The following is a 20,207-nucleotide window of genomic DNA, read 5'->3' on the forward strand; positions in this document are numbered from 1 at the left end:
TGGCAACTGACTCTGTATACAGAATCAACGAACCAGTAAACTTCCTCCAACCTGCAAGTTGTTAATCAGATGCTAAGTGGGAGCTGCAAGAGATCCCACAATTCAGGAAAGAACAAAGACTTTCTGCGTGTTTTACTTTGTTTTTGAAATATATATATGGGTAAAATAGCAATATTTTTGCAGCAAGTTGAGGTAGACCGCAACATATGACCACAGTTGGGACCCGAATTTCCATTGATAGTGTGGTCGTTAAGTGAGTTATACTTTTTATCGCCTGTTTGTTCTGGTTGTTAAGTGAATTATGTAATTGTTAAGTGACTCTGGCTTCCCCCAATTGATTTTGCTTGTTGGAAGGCCCTGAGAAGATCACAAAAATGACGATTATGTGATCCTGAAGATGCAACAACCATTGTAAATACATGCTGGTTGCCAAGCACATAGGTGGGGAGAATGCTGCACTGATTATGTGAGGATGGGTAATAATTCATTTTTTTTAGCATCATAACTCTGAGTGGTCGTTTAACGGTCATAAGTCAAGCACTACCTGCATTTGAGCACAGAGAAATATAGTTGTCTGAGTGCCCAAGAAAATTAGAAAGCAGGATAGATGCAAAAGCATTTTATTTTTTGCTCCATTTTTCACTATATGGGATGCTGCCCTGAGCTGATCTCTTTTGTGCATGCAGTAGTTTGGGGTGGGGATCAGATGGTTTTCTTTCCGGCACTAGTAGCAACTGATTGACATATCAGGCTGTTAATAATTTCACTCATGCAAGCTGTATGGTACCTAATGGAACCTGCAATCACAACCCTGTTCATACACTACCTTGTGCTAAAAAACCTCTTTGGAAAGCGGAAGAATGGAAGAATGGGTGCAGAATGCAAGAGTCTGACTTTCTTTTGGCGGGGGGAGGATCAAACAAATTAGATATTTGCCTTAAAACTATATTCCTTCAATTTTGTTCTTAAGAAGGCAAGAGCATTTTGCATCTGCATGTTTGGTTGGATTAATGTTTGTGTTACTGTTTCTATTACATACATTTTCAGAAATCATCACCATTAAAACAGAAATTATTTAAATGTATAAATTTGTTGGGTGGGTCCTCATATCAGGTATTATATACACGGGGCAGGAAGGTGATTTTTTTCCACTATGCCAAGAGAATCAACAATCCATAACAATAGAATAGAATAATAGAATTTTTTTTATGGGCCAAGTGTGATTGGACACACAAGGAATTTGTCTTGGTGCATATGCTCTCAGTGTACATAAAAGAATCTATGCCAAGAGAATCAACAATCCATACCACTGCTTATGTAAAACGTATACTATTAAAGAAACTGATCTTTCATTATGCCATGTGTCCATTACCTCTCAAATCCATTTTACAAGTAAAGCAAAATGTAACAACATCCTATGAAAAGTAATGGGTAGAAAGCCATTACAGATCCAACCTGGAACTAGGGAGAAACTTCCTGATGAGAACAATTAATTAGTGGAACAGTCTGAGTTCAGAAATTGTGGGTGCTCCATCATTAGAGCTTTTCAAGAAGAGATTGGACAACCATTTGTCTGGAATGGTATAAAGATTGTCTGGAATGGTGTAAGGTCTCCTATTTTGAGCAGGGGGGTTGACTAGAAGACTAGAACCCTGTTATTCTATGTTCTAATTTATCACTATTTGTTAAATTTACTCAGCTTTTTTCTATATAGATATATTTCCTCTCCTTCTAACTTCACTGATAGGGAAGAAAAAGCAAAAATTTTGCTGAATTATGGTACTACCACTGACTAAATGAATAAGGGGTTGGTGAGTAAAACTAGATAATATACAATGTAATAAAAAATTAATCACATCAGCGACTTCTGAATTTACAAAGAAGTTCTCAACATGATTCTGCATTGCATTAAACTTCTTTATCACTCACCTTTATAGAACATTCACCCACCGTTTCCAGCCGAGTCCCTCAGCTGGATATTAGATAAATAATGAGCACACATTACTTAACTACATCAGTTATTCTTGTAATGAACTTCTTGTTCCATGAAAAGGCTCCTACTCTGCATGTAACCGCTTTCTGTAATATAAGCAATATAACTGATTGGTTTAAGATACGCATCTCAATGGCAACTTGGAAGCTTAATACTGAAATGGGGGCCATGTGGAGCCCCCAAATATAAGTGCTGTTCCTTCAGTATTAAACTTCAAACAGTGAAAACAAGAAATATAGTAGTGGTCCAAACTTAGATCACATGTATGCATATGCATATTTTCTCTTGAATCAGAATAAACTGGTGGCAATGTGGTGATATTCACAAACAATAAAACAAAACAAAACAAAAATATAGTGATTCCATGTCCAATGTTAATATTCAACAGTATTAACTAAGCCTTCATCTTCATTCGAGTGAAAAAAACGTTCAGAACTTAACAAGCTGTTTGAGAAAAAAAACTTATTTATTAAAAAAATTAAAAGGTAATCTATCAATTAATCCTCTTTAAAAAACAGTGCCAATTCAAAGTCAGTTTTCTTTTATTAGTACTATGTACATTTAAAGAGCAATGACATGTATTAACTTAAACACACAGTAATCAGATGCAAATTATAACCAAGCACACTAACAACTTCAGTATTGGCAGCATCAGTAAGGAAAATCATAACGTCGGAGATTGAGTTTTATCTAGGGGCAGAGAGTGTGTGAAATAATAGCTAGAATTTTTTTCTTAAATTGTTTATTTCTTATAGAAACCAGAGACAGTCCGACTGCAAATCTTAAAACCATTTAGTAAGTAGAAGAGCTTCATTTGAATGGACACAACCTCCTCCCACACTCCATGTTAAGATTATGCTTTCAGTGGCATCTATTTCTTCCTTCTTTCCTTCCTGTGTACCTTTTAAATAGATGAAAAATTCTAGAGAAATCAAAAGCTTATTCACTGTTTTGTAACCTCAGAGTTGACATTACTTTAATACAGATTGTATAAAGAAAGGCATAAGGGCTCCTACCAATCATGTGACTTTTTTCAGACCTGCTTTTCTTCAACAATAACCCAAGTAATTTTTTTAAGCTTTTTAAAGAGTTGCTATCAAGAGAGGCTACTGACCCCCAATGAGAACATACAGCATTGCTGATTTCTCCTTCCTTATCCCATTTGTGGTGTCATCATTGCAGTCCCATCCTAGTATGGAAAATCAAGGTTTATGTAATTCAAGGACTCAAAACAAAAAGTTTTATTTAGTCATGCCTTCAATCATGGCAAAGTGGTCTGTACTCCATCAAGACCGCAAAGGGGAAGAAGAGAGACAACTATAGGAGCCATATGGTTTTAGTAACTGATAGGAAAGTGAATGATCCAAACATTGGAAGGGCAGTGAAATTGAATACTATGAAATAATAGAAATATTTTTGCAAAATCACAATGGTCTACTTCAAAGGAGATTTTGCAGCGAACTCATTCTTCGATCTGCATACTTCTTTTAGTACAATATTTCGAGAGTTCTAAAAAGAAAATGGCTTCAAAACAAGGAATGAATGAAGCTAGTTAATTATGTGCAGTAAAAGGGAAAAAAATCGATAAGGTAGGATTTCAAAGTACAAGAAAGCCAATAACATATATGTGGAAAGGCACACTACAGTCGAGACATAAGCATGTATTAATGCATCACAAGTACAAAATACTGAGCTAAGGCACATTCACTTAGAATTTCTCTTTCCTACAGAAACTGAGTATTTGCAGTGTGATGGTAGAAGAGCTAAGGGGGACTATCTTCATACAGGCAAGAGACCACTCAGTGCTAGACTGCAATATTGGAGTTATGACATTATGCTGCGAAGGACAGCAGTTAATGCCAAATCGGATATCTCTCTTTGCACAGTGGTAAACTAGTCTTATTGCATCAAATTCAAAAGGAACTACTGTATACATGTTCAAAAAAAAATGTTCTATGCAATACTGCCTTTTAACCACAGCACGTATGTGCTGAATGATCAGAACATCAGGCAAGGCTACACTGAATAATTGTCCGCTGGAGTCCTGCAGAATCCAGAAGAAAAGGGTCCAGCAGCCTTGTTGAAATATTAAATTAAATTGTTATGCCATTTTGCACAAAATAATTTTAATTAATAAAAAAGGCTGCCCTCCTTTAAAAAGCCAAGTACATTCTACTCATTCTATTCATGTTACACAGCACACATACTATATAACATGAATAGTTCAGAACCATTTTATGGGGACCTGATTTAGAAATGTAATCAAGAGTAATATTTGAACACATAATAAAAAATAGTCAAGAATTTATAACAACTGTTGCTATCAAATTATCTACCTATATAACCCACTGAATTGCTACCGATGTCATAGTCTTCTTGTTTCCCTGCTGATCGGCTGATAGAAGAAACAGCAGATTCTAAGCACAGTCATTTCTACCTGGTATTTCTATTTTTCTATTTCGTTCCTGTATATGATCACTGAGCCTCTCGTCACCAAATAAATGGAATCCTGACATAGGAAATATACCAACTGTTACAATGATTTCCTACAATGCTCAATAGGACACATAGAAGAAACCTGTGACTTTTTATTATTATCTAAAGTAGCCTTTCTCAACTTGCTTTCTCACTTGACCCATTGATCCCAAATATCATAGGGATTGGCTGTTTGTGTAATCCCAGTTGTAATCTATATATATAAAAGCAAAAACCACTCACGCATTAATCACGAAATCTCCAGAACTATAAAGCCTACAAACTTGAAATTTGCCACGTATGTTCCTCTTGGCTTCTAGGTGCTCACTAAGAAAGGATTTTTTGAAATGACCATCAGAGCATTAGTGCTTCCAATATTATTATAACACGCTGTGATGCTAATTAGACGTTCTATTCCCCCACCCAACTTGAAAATACCTCTGGAGAGAACGGGATAGCATAGGACAGGCTTCTGTGGGGCAAGCCTCATGGAGAGAAGGGGCTAGAAAGCCTGAGAGAGAGAAGGGGATAGGACAGGCTTCTGTGGGGCCAGCCTGAGGAAGAGAAATGAAGAGGAGAGGATATACAAATTAAAATATTATTATTATTATTATTATTATTATTATTATTATTATTATTATTATTATTATTATTATTATTATTATCATCATCATCATCATCATTATCTATGGGGCCAGCCTGAGGGAGAAAAGGGAGATAGGATAGGAGACATTTCTGTGGAGCAAGGCTGAGGGAAAGAAGGGGAGACGAGAGGCTGATCATAACAACTCATTAATTTTCAAGCTGTAAGTATCAATTTATCAAGCCCCATCACATAGTTTCGTAGCAAAGCACAGGTATCCAGCTATCCCAGTATATTTGGAGGGTGTCAGTTTTCGGAAGGCTGCAAATGATAAAATCTGAAACCAAACACAACTCAAATGCACTGTGACAATTATTAGATTAAGCCAGACTAATAAATACAGTTGTGCTTCCTTTGGGGTTTTTTTTGGATTGGGACATCTAAACTATTAACAGTCTCCATGCCAACCAAGATAGCCAATAAATGAAGGATGGCATGGAGAATCGAATTTGGGAGGCTTCAATGTTTCATACACATGCTAAAATGAATTACTGGAATATTTTAGTAATCTGGACATAGGTGATCAATGTAACTAGAGCTGAAGCCAAATTTGTTCTAAAAAATCCTGGTTGCATTGCACAATACTGAGAGTGAAATGTTTTTCAGTCAGATTGTTTTTCAGAGTTTCTTTCACATGCCATCACAAAAATTCTTCCTCTATCCAGCTGAAGAGTTTGGTTCTATTATCAAGCTGCCCTGAAACTATAAAACCTTTCTCCAGATAGCGTAGAGGAAAAGACTTCTCAAAATAATTATGTCTTTAGCAAAGAATAACCCATATTACCACTTATTTTGCACAACCTACATTCATTCACATCAGCTTTCCCTCAGGTGATGCCATAAATCGGATTAATGTCAGCACTAGCAAATGCTCCAAACTATTATGTAATCTAATGCAGCTTTGCAGCCTTGCTCAAAAGGAATTTAGAGCTGGAGATCAAAAACTTAACATCACTCCTCTAAAAAATCCTTAGAATAGTGGTGTAATGACTGGAATGTTATAATTTAATAACTCTTATGAGTCTGCTAGGTAGTGGTAAGACTTGCTTTACTGCAATTAATAGTTAGTGCTGAGAGACAGAAGTATTAGGCAAAAATAGAAATAACTTGTTGCGTTTTGTCTTAGAAGAAAAAAATGCACAGAAACCTGTAATCTTCAACCAACTGAAACATTTAAGTCCAATTATTTAAAATCAAAGCAAGAAAGAGATGACTCTTGAGGATATATATGAGTACACACAGAGAGACAACTTCCCTTTAAAAACTTCATAAATTATTGGTTTTGAATGATCCCATTTGCAAAAGACCATTTTTTAAAAAAACAGTTGATATTCCCTGTTGTCATGTCACACTTGAACAGAGATAGATTGCATAATCTACATCTTTCTGAAACGCATGCATCCTCAAAATCGCACATTATGACATTGCTGTAGATTGTCTTGATAAGACAGCATGAGTGTTTAAATATTGCTTGGACGGTTCAAACGTTAAAGTAGCAGCTGGCTCAAATGACTGGAGCAATGGACCTTTCTGTCGGAGGTTCTCCCACACTGTTGCCTCCTTCTTCGATAGTTCACTGTCTCCACTCAGAAATGTTTAAGAGAAGATTCTTCATAGCAATCATCAAATGGACAGAAATGTTTGACCACGTCTGTTCTTCTATTTTATTCCTTTCTTAAAAAAAAAAAGCTGGATCTAAAACTCCCATGTTTCCAGCCATTTAAGGCCTGCCATTGAGCTGCTAGGATCAGAAGCCAGAGGTCCCGTCATCCCATAGGATAGAGGATGGAAGAGGTAAAAGCTGTGGAAAATACACATACATATATAAATAATAAATTAAATTACCAAAAACTCAGGGTCATAAAAGCAGAAGGTATCTCAGCATCCCCTAGGTTGGCCTAACTAGTAGTACATAATATTTATAACATATGACAGAGTTCATTCAATTGTATTGTTCACTGAACTCTGAATTAAAAGAGAAAACGGCAATTGTGAAAGAAAAACTGTCTACATTACAATATTTAGGGAACATCTCAGAGTAGTGGTAATATGATCTGGATTTGGGGAATATTACCATCAATCTCTTGCAGGGGTGAAATCTAAAAATTTTCCCTACCGGTTCTGTGGGCATGGCTTAATTGGTGGGCGTGGCTTGGTGGTCAGATGACTGGGTGGGCGTGGCCAATAACAATAAATAATAAAAATAATAAACAAAGTATAAAAAACAATGAGAAGTACCAAAAACCAACTTTTACACTTTACACACACACAGCACAACACAACTGACTCACGCACGCACACAAAATACCACATACAGCTTTCTGAGATTTTGTGTGTTTGTGTAGTTAGAGTGAAACACTACAGAAACACAAGAAATCTCAGAAAGCTGCACAAATATTTTATTTTATTATTAAGGTTTTTGGACTTCAATTCCCAGAGTTCCTCAGCCAGCAAAGCCAGCCAGCATTAGTGATGAAATAGATTAGTTAAGTTTAGATTAGTTCTGTCTGGTGCTGAAAGTGAAACTGGGGCTTTCGGGCTGGGAAAAAAGCCATGCGGTTGATCAGTAATCAGGTAAGTGCCTTAGAATCTCTTAAAAGGAGGTTTTCTACATGTTTTCTACAGAAAACATGTTTTTTAAGGTTCTGCTGATGAGGAACTCAGGTGAGATCACCAGAGGAGCCTTATTATTAAAATCCTGGCATAGGATTTTAATAGGATTTTAATTAGTTTTAATGTTTTAACATTTTATAATTTGGGGTTTTATTCTAAATGTTTTAATTCGGCCATTTGTATAATAAGTTTTTTAATTATGGTTTTATGTGTATATCGCTGTTGTTTTTTATTATGGCTGTACACCGCACTGAGTCCTTCAGGAGAAGGGTGGTATAAAAATTTAATAAATAATAATAATAATAATTAATAATAATTTTTTTTAAGTTTAAAGGCTCTGCCGATCTCAGCTGAGGGGCAGGATCCTCAAAGGCTTTTTTTTAGTTTTAAAGGCATGTTTCGGCTGAAGCAAAACCCTCTTTAAAAAAAAAACAAACAACCCTCTGCTGATGGTGCGGCTAAGCAGAGGCAGGGGGGCGGGAGCATTTTACCCCTGATCTCTTGTCAGACTGATCATGCCTTGTTGACTTAGAGTTCTGTGGTGTTGCACCCTTTATGGGAAGATAGGATCTATTGAAACCAGGGATGTCTAAACTTGGCCCCTTGAAGAGTGGTGGACTTCAACTCCCAGAATTCCCCAGCCAGCAACTTGTTCATATTTATAGCTCATGCTGGCTGGGGAATTCTGGGAGTTAAAGTCCACCACTCTTTAAGGGGCCAAGTTTGGACACCCCTGATTTAAACAGTCTAATGGATACTATTCGGTTTCTTGGAAGCTTGGAATTGTTCCTGGAGCTCTGGAACCTGCTTTAATCTCCACTTGGGACAAGAAAGTGCAATGGCCTTAGATCTAATTGTATCTGTGTAGACTCTCTAGGACATGGATCATGCAAGGTTCCCTGGTTTCCAGAGGAATTCAAATGATGAAATGGCATAAGAGATGCCTTAAAGTGCTGTTGGAAGAAAAATGAAGAGTGAACCCAATCAGAAGTAAAAGCTTTCCTTGAGAATTACCTTGTGACATTAAAGGCAGGAAAGATAGCTTTTCTCGACTGTTATTATATCTGCAGAGAGATGGCTGGTGGCCCTTTTAAGATAACCCAGTCCCATTCCCCCGTATTCCCACCAGGAGAATGTTTACAGGCTGCTGTAAGTTCTGCTCTAGGTGTCTGCCTCACAAAGTTACTCAGATTCACTTGGAATTGGAATCTGATTGCACAGATCCTATGAGCTGCATGAGGTATAGTCTTGCTCAGTTATCTGGAAGAGTTTGAATCAGCTGCTCTAATGAAATGAACAAGGTCCTTTAAAATGAGCCATGAATTCAGTCATCTGTGTTTTAGAGCCATTGGGACTGGCCCGCCCCACCTGGCTGGCACAGCAGGCATGCTTGCGGACCGCATTGGCCTGGTGGGGTCCAGGGGAAGGGCCTCCTCTACCATTGTACCTGTCCTCTGGAAAATGTTCCCCCCTCTCCCTCAAGTAAGATTGGCTCCAAGCCTTCCGACCTTCCATAAGAACCTAAGGATCTGGGCTCTGCCATTTAGCATGGGGCACCAATGGGGGAACATCACAGTGGAGGTGGTTGATCAATTAACAACAAAAAAAACCCTTCCCCCTTCCCATCCTGCTCCCTTCCTCCTCATCTTTAATTGGATTTGCTTGTGTATTAATTTATTTATGCTTTTAATTTATACTACTTTTATCTTTTATGATTGTAAACTGTCCAGGGTTACCCTGAAGTAAGATGGGCCGCCAGTAAACATTATAAATAAATAAAATAAATGCCCTTCCTGGTTGATTAAGTTTGCTGGGAGGTGACATGTGGTTAGATTTGGGCAATTAATTAAATATATTTTTGAGCAGCTCAAGAACTGATTCTCACCTGTACATACTGAGCACGACCAACACTGCTATTCCATAGTTATAAATCTTCCTAGCTTGGATGCTGGTTGAAAAAAACCAAACGCAGAATTTCAGGAATATATCCCACGTAATCCCTGAGGAAAAACAACAAATTAAATCTGATTTGCAATTAAATTAATACAGTTTATTTGACAACCGTTCATGCATTTAATCAGTTTTCCCCATCTCATTAGAATCTCACTTTGGTAGAAACCTCTGGAAGATTTATGCAGGGAAAGAAAAATCTGTGGAAAAGAACATGCAGGCCTTAGGCACGGCATTGGGGGGCAAATGATGGACAAATGATTGGCAAGATGTAAAAAGAAAGAAGTACCTGTAGTATTTTATATCCTGAGACCACAAATAAGAATTTTTAAAGCTGAGCTTTTAACAATATTCTTAACCAATACACCTTGAAAACATTGTAAAAATAAAGTATTTCTGCAAAACATTTGAGGGCAAATTGTTTTAGAATCTTTATCAAACTCCTATTTGAAACAGTTCCTGATCGTTCTAATGATCATTCTAACATCCACATTACCAATACAGAAATGATGAGAATAGGACAATAGATTGCACAGGGCGTTTGAATAACAGCTGGTATTTTGTATCCTAATCTCCTAAATTCAATTCTAGATTACAGTGGTTTCAATACTGATAAAAGAATTATTTCTTGAGAACCTTTTGAAAACATGCAACGTGTTAAGGTAAACAGTGTGATCTCTTACACTCATGCTTTTCAAGACTCTTTGTAATCTGATTACCATATTTAATTTCTGATATATGAAGATTTATAAATCTTACCTGTCAACATGATGGAGAAAAGCATGGCAGGGAAGTAATGATGAAAATAGAGCACTCTGCCCATCATGAAGAAAGGAAAATAATGGAGAAACCATCCCAGGATAATCCTTCCCCCACCTTGCAGCAAAACTCGAGCAAGCTCTGTAATATATGCATATACCTAAGGATGTTTTCACTGTCATTTAATCTCAAAGTTATATACAGTACAAGCATTGGATCCTTTGAAACATTATAACGAGAGCTAATTCTAGGGAATGTGGAAATACTAAATGCCATATTTACCACATTAAGGGTTCATTGGACAGAATTAGTGCTGAACCTTTCTTTTTGGAAAGCTTTCAAAAATCCCAAAACAGACATTAATAATCAGATTTATTTTCTTTATATATGATAGCAAACGTTACAGTACCATGCTAAGAAAGCCACTGAAACACTAACAACCATTATGAATAAGTGTACGAAAGAGCATTTTGAAAGCTGATATGATTCCAAGAAAAAACCACATGAACTTTCATGATTACAAATAGTTCTCGACTTACAGCCACTCCTATGACCAGGTTCCAAAGGTCCAACAGACAGCCCCCTCCCACAAAAACATGATTGCATTTTGTGCACTTGGCAACCAGCCCTCATTTACAGTATAGCTGTTTGCACTATCCTGTAGACACTGACTTTGATTTGGGATGTTTTCCCCCTCCCAAAAAAGCAGCATTTACATCATGTTTTTGGTAAAACTGCCCTAAAGCGAATAACAGGTTTGCTTAATGACTGTAGCATTAGTTTAACGACCACAGATTCACTTGATGACCATGGTAATTCACTAAATTGTGTGTTGTAAATGTTGTACCTTGATGAACGTATCTTTTCTTTTATGTACACTGAGAGCATATGCACCAAGACAAATTCCTTGTGTGTCCAATCACACTTGGCCAATAAAATTCTATTCTATTCTATTCTATTCTAAAGAATCATCCCAAAAAAGGCCATAAATTTGGGTCGGTCACATGATAATCCACTTTACAATAACTATCATAACTTATGATCATTTTGCTTTAGTGCTTAAGGCACCAGACTAGAAGGCTGGAGATCATGTGCTCAAGTCCCACCAGAAAGTCAGACAGGTGACCTTGGGTCACTCCGTTCCTCTCAGCCCAACCAACCTCAGAGGTCTGTTGTGGTGGGGGGATAAGAGAAGGAAGGTTTGTTGGCTGCTTTGAGTTATTTGTAAAAATAATAAAGAGGGGATATAAGAAATAATAATAAAATCAAATCAAATCAAATCGTAAAAATAGGCAGATTCCATTACTGTTACAAGCCGAGGATTATCTGCATCTGGACAAGTCTTCTCCAGTTTTGTGCCACACATATTTTGTGTTCCCATAATTCCAAACTCATATGGCCAAAAATCATAGAATCTTATATGTTGAAACCCAATCCAATTAAGGGAACGGTAAAGGCTAATGTTATGTACTTAAAAAGCTGGAACACTCTAGTTAAAGCCATCTGAACATGAATTTCTATGACCAGTGCAGGGTTAGTGACTGTATCCAACTATTAAGGAACATAAAATGCATAATTAAAGGGAATAATTCTTAATAGCTCTCCAACTTTCCAGTTTTAGTTTTTTGTATATGCATTTCTGGATCTCAGCATCAGTGATAATCTCCCTTTTCCAATAATCTACCTCTGAAGGAAATGTAATATAGCATTGGCTATGTAGCATTTGTTGTTTTAAAATCCAAAGCAAGAATTTATAATAACAAGAAGAAAACTGATCTTACCTTTGTTTTCAGCTGTTAGCTGAACTCCTCGTTTCACAGCCACGGATATAAATGTTATCATCATAAGATATAATCCAATAGCAATTAGATTCAACCACCAAATCACCTTTAAAAAACACATTGTAATTAAGCCTATTCAGTGCAATTTTTTTCTTCTGTTCAGTTGTGTTCTATTCTTAGGGACTGCCTTTCAAGTCCTTGCAATTTTCTTAGCAAGACTTTCCAGAATGGTTTGCCATTGCCTCCTTCCTAGACTGGCCCAAGTTCATGCAACTGGCTTTGTGCCTAAGGCTGATGTCTTAACCACTACACCAAACTGGCTTTTGCAACATAAATGATAAAGAAGCAAAAGATAAAGATTACAATTAGGAAAAAAAGATTATGAAGAAAACCACTCAAGTGGAATAAACATTCCATAGAGCTCAAGACAAAGATGATTCATCCAATCTCAAGCTATAGAACCAAAATTTTACTTACCGGGTTTCCCAGCAAATACACCCTATAGTCTGTTTCATTGACACCAGAAAAACGCAGACCCTATGGAGAAATTGATGGCTGAATCAGAAGTGATCAAAGTATTTAACTTCTAGCCCTCATTTTTTAATTAACTGATTTTTCCCTCCATTATAAGAGAAAAAAGTAAAGGTAGCTCTTGACTTATACTGTAACTATAATGGAGGCCAGAATAAAGTTCATAAATCATTTCAATTGTAAATTGAGGCATCACCTGAATGGATTTGAAATTATGAGTATTTTTCTGCAATGGTTGTTAAGTGAATGCTGCAGTCATTAAGCAAACATTATGTTCATTAAGAATATCCACTTTCCCTAATGAGTGTTTTTTGCCAGAAACCAGAAATAAATGCTAGCAGCTGTAAAAAATGTCACAAATCATGGTCACGCGATTGTGTGATGGTACAAACTGCCACAAAAGTGAGGCAGTTGCCAAGCGCCCAAAGTACGACCATATGACCTTCAGGTGAGGGTTTGTAACTCCAAAAACAGGTTGTAAATAGCTCTGGAGAGATTTGTTGTAACTTCAAATGGTGGTTAAATAGCCAGTTGTAAGCCAAACACTACCTGTATTTCATATTTATAAAACAGTTCAAAGTTTCAATTAAAGTTTGGGTTTAAATGCAGTTAAATATTTTTCAAGAACAGTTTTTCCTGAACTTCATAGGTCTTTGCTAACCAGAATTCCAGAAGCATCTAACAGCCTCTAAATACAGAAGATTTTTACTAAGCAATAAGAACTACTGAAGAAAAAAAATGAGATTTGGGTGTGCAGATGTCATTTAAACATGCATCCTGAAAATATGTGAAAAGAACTAACAGCAATTTTTCATGCTATTCTTTTAAAAACAAGATGAAGACAAAGCATTGTCAACATTGATGCTGATCACATACCTGGTAATTGATTGGCCAATGCCAAGGTTTTGATGTGACTTCATTCTCCTTTGGTTTAAGGCCACTGTTTCCCTTCCGGTAAAATGAAAGGTACAGTTATCAGCTATATTGCAAAACCTTTGTAACTGACAAACCTTTTGTATGTTTGTCTGTCTGCCTGCCTACCTACCAATCTGTCTGTCTGTCCATCTGTCCATCCATCCATCTACCCATCTATCATTACCCCTCTCATATTTAACAATGCACTGTCCATCTAACTGATTTCATATAATAGTACATTAGCCACCTCTGGAAAGTTTATACAAACATACATGCACACACAACACATGTTCAATCTTTTACTGCTCTTTCTTACTAAATATTCTATTTTGCCTTCTGGTGGAAATAGCCTAACCCAGCCCACCTTGAGACTCTGATATCACATTTCAACTAGGAATGCTTCAGAAGATGATCCATAGTGAAAACTATGGGTATTATTTTTTCATTATTGTTCTTTATTCTCAACAATTATCCCCAAAATAGATTTTGCTTTTACACTGCCAAAGTATCTTTACTTTTACAAAAAATAATTATTTCCCCTAAAGTGAGTTATAGGGTTCACGAATAACACTAAACCCTTATATCATGGTATGTAAATAGTAAGGAGCCAGAGCAATCTTGAGTTAACACATTCCTCACTCCCTGCTGATCTTGCAAACTGAAATGAAACGAAAACAGAAAATTATCTTAGGCAGGTAATATCCTGTCTTCTCCTTACTGACAAATCAGGAATAAAGAAAAGCAAAAATGTAGCTCCAATGCACAGAAATGTAACTATCATCCAAAAACTACACTAATCCTCTAAAATGGATGGCTTTTGGAATATAAATAACTGCTTTATTTAGTACCACACCAATAATGTTTGCCATGAAAAGGGATTAATACCAAATTGGTTACTAGTAACAGTTCTGACTAACATTTAGAAATTAGAAAATGCTATTTATGAGCAACTCAGAGCACCTTGATTCTCAGTCCAAATCAGGCTGGCAGAAGTATGAATAAAAGGATGATTTGCCTTTTATGACCCCAACTAAGGAGCTATAAAAGTATGAAGATAAAAATACTAAGTTTCCAGCTCCTTCCATTCATCAGCAATTATCTCGCATGCCAAGAAATATTTCCACCTGCTAAAATATTATTAATAAACTATATAAGATAATTTATCTTCCTTTAAGTATCTACAGTATACCCCAAAGGTGCTTTTTCAAGATGCAACTGGACTTTCTGGGGGGGGTTTATTTGAAGATGTTTCGCTTCTCATCCAAGAAGCTCCTTCAGTTCTGACTGGATGGTGGGGAAGAAGCTCAGAGTTGAAGAAGCTTCTTGGAGGAGAAGCGAAATGTCTTCAAAGTCCAGTTGCCTCTTGAAAAAGCACCCTTGGGACAGCCATGACCTGGATGACTGAGAATCTCCATAAACACATCTACAGTATATTTACTGTACTACATCTACAGTATATCTACAGGTATATGCTACAATCTAAGATATATTATAAGGGGCATGCATAAGAGCACCAAAGTGTTTACCATTCCTGTCCTAATGTTCCTTTCGGTTGTATTCATTTTGTGTGTTTATTTCATGCTTATACTTATATATATTGTTTAATATGTGTTTGACAAAATAAATAAATAAAATAAATAAAAAATATTAATCTTTAGCCTTCCCACTTCCCTGAAAGTGCCTTGAAAACTGCTGATTAGCAGAAAGACAGACTTATTGCATTGAATCTTCTGCTATTTTGGACCAAACTGTGTTTTTTTTTTAAATTAGAATGTTAAACAATAAACAGTCTACCTACTCGGATCATAACGATGTGAGATTCCAGTAGTATCTCTGGAAAGGAAGGTTTCAAAACATCCAAACTGATATTGGGCACTGTAGAAAAGAAGACAGTTTAAAATGAATCTTATACATTAAATCTGCACAATCATTCTCTCGGCACTCAAATTCAGTGGGCCAGCATTATTGAAATTAGCAAAGTGAAACAAAATATGCAACCAAATCTTGACTGGACAAATTTCTCTCAAGACCTCATTCTAGTAACACCCTGGAACATTAAAACTGAATCATAGGATGTTCCACTTTTCATTTTTCTAAGTCTCTGGGATGAGGACACAAGGGTTACCCTAGAGTAGGCATGCCAAATAATTTAAAACAGCTTTTTTCTGGTATAACTCTGTTCAACCGTGTTTCCCCAAAAATAAGACCCAACCAAAAAAACAAAAACAAAACCCAGCATGATTTTTTCAGGATGCTCATAATTTAAGTCCTACCTCAAAAATAAGCCCCAGTTAATCAGCCAGACAGACTCATTTAGTATTGTATTTCCCTGAAAATAAAACCTAACAAGAAAGTAAGCCCTAATATGTCTTTCTGAGAAAAAATTAATATAAGACCCGGTCTTATTTTCAGGAAACACGGTATACATACATATACATATATATATTTAATGACATGTTACAATCACATACATCTGGAATTAATGTGATCTTCAATATTCCAAAGAGTATTTGGAGTCTCCTTCTGATATGGAGTGCAAGTGACTTCTACTTGTTCCCAGCCCCTGCAAAAGACAAATAGTTTTGATCAATTCACCCCAATTTGCAGTCATATTTCTTGACTCTTTTCAACATCTTTTTGTAGAGATCTGTTTTTGCTAGGAAATAGCTAAATGATGATTCAAAGGAATTATTTATTTTATTTGTTGAACAAGCCAACTTAAACATGGTGTCATCTTGTATAATAGGACACACATGGTGTTATTCTTGTATAGGATAACTGTAAAGGCTACATCTGTAATACTGGGAATAAGTTCCGGGTGCTCATGATCAGGAAGAATAAATTAATGAAAAGAAAAGTAGTTCACAATATAAGCATTTGGTGAAAGTCACTTTTGTTCAGTGGTGCTTATTTCTAGGTAAGGTTCAGCAATGGAGACTTCCTGTAATGTAACAGCAGATATGAGCTCTTTTCTTTTTAAGGCCACAACATATTACAAGTATATTAATATAGGATAACAAAGAATTAAATTAGCTATTCAGGCTAAAGGAAGAGTATGGCTCTAAAATATATATGGCTATAAATTAGCTGTTGTTTAATTTAAATTAGAAATTAGAAAACATAATTAGAAGAATAATGAAAAATGGTCTCTTAAAATAATTGTAAAGCAATGTTTTAAGAAAAAGTTAGCTTAAACATTTGAACAGTTACCATTTGGGTAATGTCTTTCCTGTTGAACCCAAGATACAGGATGTTGCTAGATGAATCAATCGTATTTTACTTCTCAGGACTTTGATACGTTTCCCATCCTTTCTTCCTACAACTTCAATTCGCCAGAAATCATTGGAGTCTCCAGATCCATTCTAGGAAACATATATATTACAGGATAGAGCAGTGAGGAGACATTAAGAAAATCTTTTTCTCTAAACAGCTCAGATTGACATGTGTAGATCACCATTCTTTTTATGCCCACTACAAAAACTTTAATAGGTTGAAAAAAGAAAAAGAAAAAATGCCTGGCTTATTTAGCATTTCCCTATTTTTTTAACCTCACATCACAGAAAGAAACTCAGCATCCTGACTAGCTCCTTGCCTTTAGTAGTTTTGTGCCTGAGCCTCTTGAAGTGGAATTTCTTGGCACTCACTACAGAGTCATTTGATCACATAGCAAATTGAAAAAAATAAAATAAAATTCTTTAGAAAAGTTAAATGATTTGAGGTCCAAGAAAAACGTATATAAGGTCACACATAAATTCTATGGTTGTATTTCAGTGCTTCAATTCATTAGAGCTGCTTTCCTCCAATATTTTCTTTTAGGAATTCTATATAAAGCAATATATTATTAACCATAAAATCCCTTGTGACCTCCTTGTTCTTCTATGAAATATTACAGATTTTGAACAATTTAAAAGCAAGAAAGCTACAACATAAAAATGCAACCCTTTGCTTTAGCAAAATGTTTATTACAAATGGAAAGTAGAATTCTGTTTATTCACTTACAATGCCATAGCCAGTGACCTGAAGATGTTTCCTTGTCAAGGGGGCTTCATGTTGATGACTGTGCAGATTTCTTGATGTCCTAAAGTTAAAATAAAGTTAAACTCATTGATCCAATTTTGGGGATAATATGAAGGATGAAAAATGTTAAACAGAATGAGATCAATATAATAATGCTTTGTTAAATATCAATTTATCTATCAATATACAAATATCATAATTTCTGTAGGGTACTCATTGATTTCCATGGAAACAATTTCCAAATGTGCAGCCATACTAGCTAGCTGTTATTGCTACTATATAAAATCAAGCAAAGAATCTCTATTGCCTCAAGGAAGCTGATCCTAAGCATTTAAAGTTCAAGCGTGTAACTTTACAAATAGGAAACATCCCAGAATACACCTGAAGTACCAAGAAAAGTAATAATAACAAATCAACATCGGCTTCAAAAATTTACTTTAGTCATGGCTGGCACATCAAAACTTCTACATTCACTTTCAGTTAGAATAGTTAATTCAGACAAATCTAGAAAATCTTCAACTTTTTTTTCAAATTCCTGTGCAACTTACTCTTTGTGTTCCAGACGTATAATATCTCCATGTTTCACAAACTCCACAGGGAAGGTAGAGTCTGAATAATCTGATGAAAAGAAGGGGTCTCAGCATGAATTTGAGGAAAATGGACAAAGACATTAGAACACTGATACCTAAATATATTACCAAAATAATATAAAGAGGGGAAGCATACTTCCAAGCTCTATGATTTAATTCAATTGTAGGAACACGGGATATGTATTTATTTCATTGCCCTGTGACTAATCTTCATTTTTTAATTAATAGCTGGAAGAGAAGCTGCTTAGAAAAGCTAAGTTGCAAGTTGTGAAATAACCACATTTTTTTGCCCTAATCCAAATTTGTTAATTATTTCTCTCTTTTATTAGAGCAGGTACCCAGTATCTGCTAGACATTTAATCCTCATTTATATGTACTTATTCCTTGCTGATATCTAAACTAAGCAACTGAAGAGGGAGAGAGAGAACAATTGTCCAATGAAAGCCACCCATTTCGAATCCTGGAAACTGTCTCTGCCAGTTGGGCTCACTGTAGCACGTGTGGCAATTAGGAAAGGACCCTTGGATCTATAAGTAATTAATGGGGACAATTTAAAGAAATATCTTTTTTCTTTAGATTTTTATTCCACCCTTTTTTCATATTCATTGTATATATGTTTGTTTTGTTTTGATCCTGGCACTTCTCCAGTAATCATCCTGCAAATACTAAGTTTGTCAGCAACACAAGAATTTCAGAACACATTCATGAATGCACTGTGACAGAATAATTTTAATAAGCAACTTATTTAACGTAATACTGAATGAAGTATACTTGCATCGGGATAAAGGAGGAGTACTATAAAATACCATGATTAAAGAGAAACATTATTAACATAAACATTTAGAAATGTTAACATTAGTTTCAAAAGTAAATACAGCAGATAACAAAAAATAGTTGGAATTAATATATTTATTTATTATGTGCCTATAATGAAGTACACCTACAGACAGCAATTAAAACAGCAGTTAATGCTATAAGGTACAATGGGCAACAGTAAAATTGCAATGTAAAATAAACAGCCTTAAAACTAAGGCAGATAACATATAATACATGCAAAATTGTAAGCCGTTTGCCACATGTCACCAAAATGAAATGACAAGTTTTGTAGAGGCGAGAGGTTGTGGTATCGGGCCATATGTAGCAAACTGCTACGGACCAACTGCCTACGCACCTTGCATGTCTGCATTATCTCATTCTGGCTTTGGTTTGCATTACCTCACCTTGACTTCACCACCAGGGCCCCTGGTTGGTATTTCAGGGGGGAGAGGAATCTACCAATGAAAACACTATTACCAGTTTGCCTTATTCTGCTTGTAAAAACTGTATAAAAGTAATAAATGCTGCACAGGCAGGGAGACATCTTTGCACCTTGCAAATGCCTGGACCCTGACTACTACATCGGGCGCTTGAAACAGGAGACCCTCCGCGGGGAGCAACAGCCAACATACTTACCATCGTCTGGAATAGACCCCTGATGCACCTTTCATCCTACGGGATCCCTCAGTGGTAAGTATGGGTTGCAATCTATTTTAACACCAGCAAACACATGTGCAGGAACTCCAATTCCTGTTGCACAAGTCTGGTGTGACGGCACCTGAGGCTGACATAAGGAAGCTGGTGGTGGAGATAGAGAAACATTGTCCCTGGTATCCAGAATGGGAGACGCTCCGTTTACCAGACTGGACTAAAATAGGGCATACTTTGCACCTTGCAAATGCCTGGACCCTGATTACTACAAAGTTTTCTTTGGCAAGCTTTTATTGGAGCCAATATTTCATTCATGCTTTTTGTATCAAAATGCTTTGCCTGGCAGAGTAAAGGGTGCACTTCTATGTACCTCCCTCTTGCCATTATTGAATTCTTTAAAACAAAGAAAAGAAAAAAAGAGATTGGTGGAATCTGTGAGCTCTTGTAGTAAAATCTAGCAAAACTAGCACATA

At 36.2% G+C, this 20,207-nt stretch overlaps 1 protein-coding gene across 2 annotated transcripts in view; it reads right to left on the reverse strand.

The window, feature by feature from the left end:
* Window positions 1–2,469: 2,469 nt before the first annotated feature.
* Window positions 2,470–20,207, reverse strand: part of POMT2 (protein O-mannosyltransferase 2) — a 35,422-nt gene continuing 17,684 nt past the window's right edge. For both annotated transcript variants that reach the window (XM_058162434.1, XM_058162435.1), the window contains exons 11-21: window positions 18,226–18,295; window positions 17,660–17,738; window positions 16,871–17,022; window positions 16,132–16,223; window positions 15,459–15,535; window positions 13,622–13,693; window positions 12,692–12,751; window positions 12,215–12,320; window positions 10,434–10,574; window positions 9,610–9,724; window positions 2,470–6,912 (exon numbers count right to left, since the gene is read on the reverse strand). In XM_058162434.1, the coding sequence (XP_058018417.1) occupies window positions 6,807–6,912; window positions 9,610–9,724; window positions 10,434–10,574; window positions 12,215–12,320; window positions 12,692–12,751; window positions 13,622–13,693; window positions 15,459–15,535; window positions 16,132–16,223; window positions 16,871–17,022; window positions 17,660–17,738; window positions 18,226–18,295 (1,070 nt within the window). In that variant the 3' untranslated portion in view covers window positions 2,470–6,806. The remainder of the gene's footprint in view (window positions 6,913–9,609; window positions 9,725–10,433; window positions 10,575–12,214; window positions 12,321–12,691; window positions 12,752–13,621; window positions 13,694–15,458; window positions 15,536–16,131; window positions 16,224–16,870; window positions 17,023–17,659; window positions 17,739–18,225; window positions 18,296–20,207) is intronic.

Source organism: Ahaetulla prasina, chromosome 1 (assembly GCF_028640845.1).
Source record: "Ahaetulla prasina isolate Xishuangbanna chromosome 1, ASM2864084v1, whole genome shotgun sequence".
NCBI lineage: Eukaryota > Metazoa > Chordata > Lepidosauria > Squamata > Colubridae > Ahaetulla > Ahaetulla prasina.